The following is an 11,571-nucleotide window of genomic DNA, read 5'->3' as shown; positions in this document are numbered from 1 at the left end:
TGTGTGTGTGTGTGTGCGTGTGTGTGTGCGCGTGTGTGTGTGTAGGGGCCAACGCCCCCTACGCCCCCCAGCCGACCAGCTACGACTACGACGCCCCGCTGACGGAGGCGGGAGACCTGACAGAGAAGTACTACGCCCTCAGAGATGTCATCTCCATGGTAACACCCCCTACACTACATGGACGGAGGGAGGGAGAGAGGGAGAGAGAGAGAGAGAGAGAGAGAGAGAAGGAGACAGAGAGAGAGAGAGAGAGAGAGAGGGAGAGAGGGAGAGAGAGACACACTTCCTATCTCCCTCCCTCCCTCTCCCTCCCTCCCTCTTCCTCCCCCTCTCTCTCTCTCTCTCCCTCCCTCCCTCCCTCTCTGACACACACAGACACCTACGTCAGGGAGGTCATCTCCATGGTAACGCCCTACACAACACTAGCACTACGCCGTCACCATGGTAACGCCCTACACAACACTAGCACTACGCTGTCGCCATGGTAACGCCCTACACAACACTAGCACTACGCCGTCACCATGGTAACGGCCTACACAACACTAGCACTACACATTGTTAGTAGAATATAGACAGTTATGATAGTAGAATATAGACAGTTATGATAGTAGAATATAGACAGTCATGGACATTGTTAGTAGAATATGCTAGAATAATATTCTGTTAGTAGAAAACATATAATGTTAGCCCTTATTACTCAGTGTGTGGACTTTTGACACAGCCTAGGTTTAATTAGTTTAAAAAAACTAATTGGCAACTTCTTCACAACTTGAATTGGCTAAGCAGTTGAAGGTGAAATACAACATAAAATAAAAAACAATTCTCTGAATGATGTCATAATGATATTATGAATGATGTCATAATGATATTGTCATATTGACGTATCTATATTTTTGCTCCCGCAGTACCGCAAGATTCCAGAGGGGCCAGCACCTCCGACCACCCCTAAATACGCTTACGGATCTGTGCCCATGAAGAAGGTACCTGTCCCGTCCACTCCTGACACACAACACAGTACAGCGCTGACACACAACAGCTCTGACCTCAGTTCCATTCTAATTCATTCCATACAGGTCAATAATGACCAGTTGAGTCGTACTGTTCCTGTGCATGTCAGGCTTGTGAAGCTTCTAGAAGCTTCCTCACCAAGCAGACGTATCTTCTCTTGTATACGGTGGAAACAGAAGAGTGTATTTTCACTGTCTCTCCCTCCTCCCCTCCCTCCCCTCCCCTCCCTCCCCCTCCTCCCTCTCCCTCCCCTCCCCCCTCCCTTCCCTCCCCCTCCCCCCCCAGCTCCAGTCCGTAGTGGAGGCTCTAGATGTGCTGTCCTACTCTGGTCCTGTCAGAAGCCCCTACCCTCTGACCTTCATAGAGATGAAGCAGGTACATCTGTCTGTCTGCCTGCCTGTCTGCCTGTCTGTCTGCCTGCCTGCCTGCCTGCCTGTCTGTCTGTCTGCCTGCCTGTCTGCCTGCCTGTCTGTCTGTCTGCCTGCCTGCCTGTCTGCCTGCCTGTCTGTCTGCCTGTCTGCCTACCTGCCTGCCTGTCTGTCTGTCTGTCTGCCTGCCTGCCTGTCGGCCTGCCTGTCTGTCTGTCTGTCTGCCTACCTCTCTGCCTGTCTGTCTGCCTACCTGCCTGTCTGTCTGCCTGCCTGCCTGCCTGCCTGCCTGCCTCTCTGCCTGTCTGTCTGTTTGTCTGCCTGTCTGTCTGCCTGCCTGTCTGTCTGCCTGTCTGCCTGCCTCTCTGCCTGCCTGCCTGTCTGTCTGTCTGTCAACCTGCCTGCCTGCCTGTCTGTCTGCCTGCCTGTCTGCCTGCCTGCCTGCCTGCCTGCCTGTCTGTCTTGTATGCCTGTCTGTCTGCCTGTCTGTCTGCCTGACTGTCTGCCTGTCTGTCTGTCTGTCTGTCTGTCTGCCTGCCTGCCTGTCTGCCTATCTGTCTGTCTGCCTGTCTGTCTGCCTGCCTGTCTGTCTGTCTGCCTGCCTGCCTGCCTATCTGTCTGTCTGTCTGTCTGTCAACCTGCCTGCCTGCCTGCCTGTCTGTCTGTCTGTCTGCCTGCCTGCCTGCCTGCCTTCTAGAAGCTTCCTCACCAAGCAGACGTATCTTCTCTTGTATACGGTGGAAACAGAAGAGTGTATTTTCACTGTCTCTCCCTCCTCCCTCCCCTCCCTCCCCCTCCTCCCTGTCTGCCTGTCTGCCTGTCTGTCTGCCTGTCTGCCTGCCTGCCTGCCTGCCTGCCTGCCTGCCTGTCTGCCTGCCTGCCTGCCTGTCTGTCTGTCTGTCTGTACGTCCAGTACTTTTCCCCTGACCAATGTGACCAGACCAGGAAAAAAACAACTCTTGGTCAGGTCACGTGGTGGTTAGGAAAAACTCCTGGTCTCAAGACCCAAAATGGCTGCCGTGGGTCCTCAGTCTCTGTGTTCTCTGTGGCGCCTTCAGGCCTTTGGGTTCGTGCTGTACCGGACCAGGCTGCCTGTGGACTGCAGCAGACCCACCCCCCTCTCCTCCCCTCTGAACGGAGTCCATGACAGAGCCTACGTGTCTGTGGACGGGGTGAGTCTGACACTTAGAATCATAATAATAATTACAGAAGACACAGAAACAACAAGCAACAGATAACATGAGACACATAGAACACAGAGTTAACAACAGATAACATGAGCACATAGAACACAGAGTTAACAACAGATAACATGAGACACATAGAACACAGAGTTAACAACAGATAACATGAGACACATAGAACACAGAGTTAACAACAGATAACATGAGCACATAGAACACAGAGTTAACAACAGATAACATGAGCACATAGAACACAGAGTTAACAACAGATAACATGAGCACATAGAACACAGAGTTAACAACAGATAACATGAGACACATAGAACACACAGAGTTAACAACAGATAACATGAGCACATAGAACACAGAGTTAACAACAGATAACATGAGCACATGTAGAGGAGATGGTTAGGGGTAGAGGAGATGGTTAGGGGTAGGGGAGGTTGTATGCGTGTCAGGGGGGGAGGGGGTGGCAGGGGTAGAGGAGATGGGTAGGGGAGATGGTTAGGGGTAGAGGAGATGGTTAGGGTTAGGGGAGATGGTTAGGGGTAGAGGAGATGGTTAGGGGTAGAGGAGATGGTTAGGGGTAGAGGAGATGGTTAGGGTTAGGGGAGATGGTTAGGGTTAGGGGAGATGGTTAGGGGTAGGGGAGATGGTTAGGGGTAGAGGAGATGGTTAGGGGTAGAGGAGATGGTTAGGGGTAGAGGAGATGGTTAGGGTTAGGGGAGATGGTTAGGGTTAGGGGAGATGGTTAGGGGTAGAGGAGATGGTTAGGGGTAGAGGAGATGGTTAGGGGTAGAGGAGATGGTTAGGGTTAGGGGAGATGGTTAGGGTTAGGGGAGATGGTTAGGGGTAGGGGAGATGGTTAGGGGTAGAGGAGATGGTTAGGGGTAGAGGAGATGGTTAGGGGTAGAGGAGATGGTTAGGGTTAGGGGAGATGGTTAGGGTTAGGGGAGATGGTTAGGGGTAGAGGAGATGGTTAGGGTTAGGGGAGATGGTTAGGGGTAGAGGAGATGGTTAGGGGTAGAGGAGATGGTTAGGGGTAGAGGAGATGGTTAGGGGTAGAGGAGATGGTTAGGGGTAGAGGAGATGGTTAGGGGTAGAGGAGATGGTTAGGGTTAGGGGAGATGGTTAGGGGTAGAGGAGATGGTTAGGGTTAGGGGAGATGGTTAGGGTTAGGGGAGATGGTTAGGGGTAGAGGAGATGGTTAGGGTTAGGGGAGATGGTTAGGGGTAGAGGAGATGGTTAGGGGTAGAGGAGATGGTTAGGGGTAGGGGAGATGGTTAGGGGTAGAGGAGATGGTTAGGGGTAGAGGAGATGGTTAGGGGTAGGGGAGATGGTTAGGGGTAGAGGAGATGGTTAGGGGTAGAGGAGATGGTTAGGGGTAGAGGAGATGGTTAGGGTTAGGGGAGATGGTTAGGGGTAGAGGAGATGGTTAGGGTTAGGGGAGTCCATGACAGAGCCTACGTGTCTGTGGACGGGGTGAGTCTGACACTTAGAATCATAATAATAATTACAGAAGACACAGAAACAACAAGCAACAGATAACATGAGACACATAGAACACAGAGTTAACAACAGATAACATGAGCACATAGAACACAGAGTTAACAACAGATAACATGAGACACATAGAACACAGAGTTAACAACAGATAACATGAGACACATAGAACACAGAGTTAACAACAGATAACATGAGCACATAGAACACAGAGTTAACAACAGATAACATGAGCACATAGAACACAGAGTTAACAACAGATAACATGAGCACATAGAACACAGAGTTAACAACAGATAACATGAGACACATAGAACACAGAGTTAACAACAGATAACATGAGCACGTAGAACACAGAGTTAACAACAGATAACATGAGCACATGTAGAGGAGATGGTTAGGGGTAGAGGAGATGGTTAGGGGTAGGGGAGGTTGTATGCGTGTCAGGGGGGGAGGGGGGGAGGGGGGTGGCAGGGGTAGAGGAGATGGGTAGGGGAGATGGTTAGGGGTAGAGGAGATGGTTAGGGGTAGAGGAGATGGTTAGGGTTAGTGGAGATGGTTAGGGGTAGAGGAGATGGTTAGGGGTAGAGGAGATGGTTAGGGGTAGAGGAGATGGTTAGGGGTAGGGGAGATGGTTAGGGGTAGAGGAGATGGTTAGGGGTAGAGGAGATGGTTAGGGGTAGGGGAGATGGTTAGGGGTAGGGGAGATGGTTAGGGGTAGAGGAGATGGTTAGGGTTAGGGGAGATGGTTAGGGTTAGGGGAGATGGTTAGGGGTAGAGGAGATGGGTAGGGTTAGGGGAGATGGTTAGGGGTAGAGGAGATGGTTAGGGGTAGAGGAGATGGTTAGGGGTAGAGGAGATGGTTAGGGTTAGGGGAGATGGTTAGCGGTAGGGGAGATGGTTAGGGGTAGAGGAGATGGTTAGGGGTAGAGGAGATGGTTAGGGGAGATGGTTAGGGGTAGAGGAGATGGTTAGGGTTAGGGGAGATGGTTAGGGGAGATGGTTAGGGGAGATGGTTAGGGGTAGGGGAGATGGTTGGGGGTAGGGGAGATGGTTAGGGGTAGGGGAGATGGTTAGGGTTAGGGGAGATGGTTAGGGGTAGGGGAGATGGTTAGAGGTAGGGGAGATGGTTAGGGGTAGAGGAGATGGTTAGGGGTAGAGGAGATGGTTAGGGGTAGAGGAGATGGTTAGGGGTAGAGGAGATGGTTAGGGGTAGAGGAGATGGTTAGGGGTAGGGGAGATGGTTAGGGGTAGAGGAGATGGTTAGGGGTAGAGGAGATGGTTAGGGGTAGGGGAGATGGTTAGGGTTAGGGGAGATGGTTAGGGTTAGGGGAGATGGTTAGGGGAGATGGTTAGGGGTAGGGGAGATGGTTAGGGTTAGGGGAGATGGTTAGGGGAGATGGTTAGGGGTGGGGGAGATGGTTAGAGGTAGGGGAGATGGTTAGGGGTAGAGGAGATGGTTAGGGGTAGAGGAGATGGTTAGGGGTAGAGGAGATGGTTAGGGGTAGAGGAGATGGTTAGGGGTAGAGGAGATGGTTAGGGGTAGGGGAGATGGTTAGGGGTAGAGGAGATGGTTAGGGGTAGAGGAGATGGTTAGGGGTAGGGGAGATGGTTAGGGTTAGGGGAGATGGTTAGGGTTAGGGGAGATGGTTAGGGGAGATGGTTAGGGGTAGGGGAGATGGTTGGGGGTAGGGGAGATGGTTAGGGGTAGGGGAGATGGTTAGGGTTAGGGGAGATGGTTAGGGTTAGGGGAGATGGTTAGGGGTAGGGGAGATGGTTGGGGGTAGGGGAGATGGTTAGGGTTAGGGGAGATGGTTAGGGTTAGGGGAGATGGTTAGGGGTAGGGGAGATGGTTAGGGGTAGGGGAGATTGTATGCGTGGGAGAACAGGTAGGTTTTGAGTCTGTGAGTGGTTGAGGGAGAGAGACTTATGCACTTTGAGACCATTCTCCTATCATGAGAAGTGCTTTATGGATATAATACATGGTGATTATTATGATTATTGTTGCTGACAGTGTTGTGGCCCTAGGTGGCGGTGGGGGTGCTGGAGAGGAACAAGGTTCTGAGCATCAACGTGACGGGCCGGGTGGGGAGCCAGCTGGACCTGCTGCTGGAGAACATGGGACGCATCAACTACGGGTCCGGCATCAACGACTTCAAGGCAAGACACCTTCTACACATATATGCATATACAGTATATATATACACATATATACTATTACTGATTACACACATACATATATACACCTTCTACACATATATACATATATACACATATATACTATTACTGATTACACACATACATACATATATACACACATACATATATACACCTTCTACACATATATACATATACATATATATATATACACATATATACTATTACTGATTACACACATACATATATATACACATATACTGTATACTATTACTGATTACACACATACATACTGTATATACATATATATACTGACACACATGAATATATACATATACTATTACTGATTATATAGATGTATAACTTTGGCATCAACGACTTCAACAACAAAAAAGCAAAGGGTGGCTACTTTGAGGAATCTAAAATATAAGACATATTTAGAGTTATTTCACACTTTTTTGTTAAGTACATCATTCCACATGTGTTCATTCATAGTCTTGATGCCTTCAGTGAGAATCTACAATGTAAATAGTCATGAAAATAAAGGAAACACATTGAATGAGAAGGTGTGTCCAAACTTTTGGCCTGTACTGTACATATATACATATATATATATATACACATACATATATACATATAAATATATATACTATTACTGATTACATATATACATATATATACTATTACTGATTACACACATACATATATACACATATATACTATTACTGATTACACACATAAATATATACCTATATACTATTACTGATTACACACATACATATATACATATATATACTGACACACATGAATATATAAATATATTTAAACAGTTAGTTCCGACCAAGTCGTTTGATTGGACAAGAGGCATTCCATGAGTGCTGATATACAGTATAACAGCCCTGGGACCTTTAACTATATTATGTATCACTCCGCCGCACAGATGTTCTACTAAATGACTGTTAATTAGACTACATGTTTGTGTTCAGGTTACTAGGCAACAGTCCATTTGAAGTTCAGTTGCGGAACTATTTTATTTGTATTTTTATGATTAAATAAATAAATAAATAGCTGTAAAACTGTTGTATAAAAGCAATATCACACTCGAGGTCGTGCTGTTATACTTTATATATATATATATATATATATTCGTACCTATGACCGAATCACAGCCGTGCTGATATTCAGTATAACACACTCCCTCTCGTGTGATATTGCTTAAATATACTATTACTGATTATATAGATGTATAACTACGGCATCAACGACTTCAAGGCAGGAAGCATTCTACACACATAAATATATATATACTTACACACATAAATATATACATATATATACTTACACACATAAATATATAAATATATATACTTACACATATAAATATATAAATAGATATACTTACACATATAAATAAACTCCTCAAAAAAGGTTTGGAAACGTTATTTCAGTCGATTATTCCTCCCCATTAATAATACCAATGGGTATTGTATTTTATATAGCCTGATTAGTAAGGATCATGCATTGGTGGAAGGAGCAACACAGCTAAACGTGTGGGTAGCAGCCCAAAAATATTTGCCAAATATTTGCCCCCCCCCCCAGGGCCTGGTGTCTAACCTGACTCTAGGAGCAGACGTGCTGACTGGCTGGCTCATGTACAGCCTGAACGTAGACCAGGCTGTCAGCAAACACCTCCTCTGGGAGAGGACGTCCCCCCTCTCCCCCGCGGCCCCCCCCCTCTCCCTCCCGGCCTTCTACGGGGGCAGCTTCCTCATTCCAGACGGCATCCCAGACCTCCCCCAGGACACCTACATCCAGTTCCCTGGGTGGACCAAGGTGGGTTCTACTGGGTTCTACTGGGTTCTAACTGGTTCTATGGGTTCTACTTGGTTCTAACTGGGTTCTAACTGGTTCTATGGGTTCTACTTGGTTCTAACTGGGTTCTAACTGGTTCTACTGGGTTCTAACTGGTTCTACTGGGTTCTAACTGGTTCTATGGGTTCTACTTGGTTCTAACTGGGTTCTACTGGGTTCTAACTGGTTCTAACTGGGGTTCTAACTGGGGTTCTAACTGGGGTTCTAACAGGGTTCTACTGGGTTCTAACAGGGTTCTAACTGGTTCTATGGGTTCTACTGGGTTCTACTGGGTTCTAACTTGGGCTGCGTTCGTAAATTCGCTCTGAGAGCGCAGGAGTGCACACTGGGTTTAACGTCATAAAGGGACCAAGTAATTTGATTGGACAAAAGGCACTCCATGAGTGCTGATCAGATTTCCAGAGCGAAATTACGAACGCTTTATTGTCATCGCAGAGTCCCAGAGTACAAGAAATGCAGTTCAGCATCTAACCAGAAGTGCAAATAGAACATGATCTCTATAGTGACATAAGAACATGATCTCTATAGTGACATAAGAACATGATCTCTATAGTGACATAAGAACATGATCTCTATAGTGACATAAGAACATGATCTCTATAGTGACATAAGAACATGATATCTATAGTGACATAAGAACATGATCTCTATAGTGACATAAGAACATGATCTCTATAGTGACATAAGAACATGATCTCTATAGTGACATAAGAACATGATCTCTATAGTGACATAAGAACATGATCTCTATAGTGACATAAGAACATGATATCTATAGTGACATAAGAACATGATCTCTATAGTGACATAAGAACATGATCTCTATAGTGACATAAGAGCATGATATCTATAGTGACATAAGAGCATGATATCTATAGTGACATAAGAACATGATATCTATAGTGACATAAGAACATGATCTCTATAGTGACATAAGAACATGATCTCTATAGTGACATAAGAACATGATCTCTATAGTGACATAAGAACATGATCTCTATAGTGACATAAGAACATGATATCTATAGTGACATAAGAACATGATCTCTATAGTGACATAAGAACATGATCTCTATAGTGACATAAGAACATGATCTCTATAGTGACATAAGAACATGATATCTATAGTGACATAAGAACATGATCTCTATAGTGACATAAGAACATGATATCTATAGTGACATAAGAGCATGATATCTATAGTGACATAAGAGCATGATATCTATAGTGACATAAGAACATGATATCTATAGTGACATAAGAACATGATCTCTATAGTGACATAAGAACATGATATCTATAGTGACATAAGAACATGATCTCTATAGTGACATAAGAACATGATCTCTATAGTGACATAAGAACATGATCTCTATAGTGACATAAGAACATGATATCTATAGTGACATAAGAACATGATCTCTATAGTGACATAAGAACATGATCTCTATAGTGACATAAGAACATGATCTCTATAGTGACATAAGAACATGATCTCTATAGTGACATAAGAACATGATATCTATAGTGACATAAGCTTCAAACACTTTTACTGGTTAAGGTGATTCAGATATTGATTGGTTGGTTGTTTCATTGATATGGTGTTGACTGATTAGCTGTGTTGACTGATTAGCTGTGTTGACTGATTAGCTGTTGTTGTTGTTGTTGTTGTTGTTGTTTGCGTGTCCAGGGTCAGGTGTGGGTGAACGGGGTGAACCTGGGCCGGTACTGGCCCGCCCGCGGCCCACAGGTCACCCTGTACGTCCCCGCCACCGTCCTGGCCGCCGGCCGGCCCAACAACGTGACGGTTCTGGAGCTGGAGGGCGCGGCGGCCTGCACCCCCCCCGGACCCTGCACTGTGGAGTTCACCAGCACCCCCGTCCTCAACGCCACCGTCAAGTCTCACCTACACCACCAGAGGGCGCTGTTCCTCAAAGAGGACCTGTTATGATGATGACGATGACGAGGATGATGATGATGAGGAGGAGGATGATGATGATGATGATGATGATGAGGATGATGATGATGATGATGTTGTTGACGACGACGTTGATTCGTCCCGTGAAATGCACTGATCGAACACAAGTGAGGTGATCTCCTATTGGCACTGGCTGTCCCGTCTCAGATAGATTCTCTGGTTCTTTGTCCCGTAGGTACGAGAGCAGATCTGAAAGGGCAGAAACTCCTCCATCAGACGGGAGTGACAGGAACTGAGTTCAGGGAATCAACTTGTTGTTGCTGTTAAAAATAGTTTAATTTCAGCAATCAGTTTGCCTCTGAACCCACCTTCAGGGTTCTGAATTCATTACATTTTCACCACTGCTTACACCTATCCCATCCTGTCAGATCTAGTCTGTCTGCGGCCCGGGGCTCAGTTGGAGACGTGGTGATAGACGGTCTCTTTTTTTTTTAATCAAATAATGAATGTTTTTAAACTAATCAATGGAGGGGGGGGGCTTCACCACAATCTGTGGGGGCTGGCGGAGGTAGAGATCAGAGCAGAGGCTTATTGTAAAGCCGGGTACACATATGGTGCTTTTCCATCAGCAGCCCGGGTCAGTGCAGTTCGGATCGGTTCGGGTCAGGTCGGGTCACTTTTGATCTGTTCTGGTTTTCCATTATACACACAGACCCGTAGCTAGTAGGCGGAGTAGACGATAGTAGGCGGAGTTACGCGTCATAACAGCGCGAGATGGCTACTGCCTGATTGTCTGCATGTTTGAATCATTTCTATTGGATTTTGTTCTGCACATATGTTGTTCTACACCTAATAAAGTCATGTTTTTTGAACCCTTAAAACCACTGCCTTCACTTGTCTGCTTTATGAACTGTAGTATCATTGTGTGCGGACAAACACGGTGCCCTTTGTGGGTTAATAACTTCGGTTTACCGTGGGGTAGGATAACAATTCAAACGTGTCCGGATAGGGGAGAAGACATGGATTCCAAAACCATTCGAATGGAGTCGATCCTACTCTCCTATCACCGTCGACACAGCGCGGAGTGAATTCCCTGGTAAAACGATTCTCTGTCAACGGGAGTTGCGGTGCTGCACTCTCTATATATTTCGGGCTAAACTGTGCAGTGTAGCCGGCGTCCTGGTTCAACCGGACACTTCCATAAATAACAACAAATATGTAATATGTAAATATGTATAATACCACGTTCATTGATACAATGATGCCAGGGATGGAAAGGGGTGAAGGGGGTTGATGAAGCGCTGGACTACTGAACGGCAGCACAACACAACGGGGAAATGCGATAAGAATTATGTCAAAATGCAGCACCAATCATCATGCACAGATCAGCCTTAAAACATGTAACGTTAGATATATCGTTATACAGGGAGCGATGTATTTCTACGGAAAGGCTGATAGATTGTAGAATCTTCTTGTCGGTAAAACGATGGAATCAATCTATTGAGGATTGTGATCTTAAATGCTTTGTCATCTCATAGATTAGGTGCACAGCAATGACAGC

General features: G+C 46.1%; 1 protein-coding gene across 1 annotated transcript in view; it reads left to right on the top strand.

Annotated features, from left to right (window-relative positions):
• The window catches only part of LOC308164115 (beta-galactosidase-like), a gene marked incomplete at its 5' end in the record, with an annotated part of 18,585 nt that extends 8,118 nt beyond the window's left edge, over positions 1–10,467 (top strand). The window contains 7 exons of the mRNA XM_080538266.1: positions 46–158; positions 906–980; positions 1,294–1,383; positions 2,435–2,548; positions 6,092–6,223; positions 7,820–8,053; positions 9,783–10,467. Coding sequence (XP_080394392.1) covers positions 46–158; positions 906–980; positions 1,294–1,383; positions 2,435–2,548; positions 6,092–6,223; positions 7,820–8,053; positions 9,783–10,043 — 1,019 coding nt within the window. The 3' untranslated portion in view covers positions 10,044–10,467. The remainder of the gene's footprint in view (positions 1–45; positions 159–905; positions 981–1,293; positions 1,384–2,434; positions 2,549–6,091; positions 6,224–7,819; positions 8,054–9,782) is intronic.
• Positions 10,468–11,571: the final 1,104 nt, after the last annotated feature.

The sequence above is a fragment of the Nansenia antarctica genome (assembly GCF_963989245.1).
Source record: "Nansenia antarctica genome assembly, chromosome: 8".
Taxonomy (NCBI): Eukaryota; Metazoa; Chordata; class Actinopteri; order Argentiniformes; family Microstomatidae; genus Nansenia; species Nansenia antarctica.
Note: the sequence above shows the minus strand (reverse complement) of the source record. Positions and strands in the feature narration are given on the sequence as shown.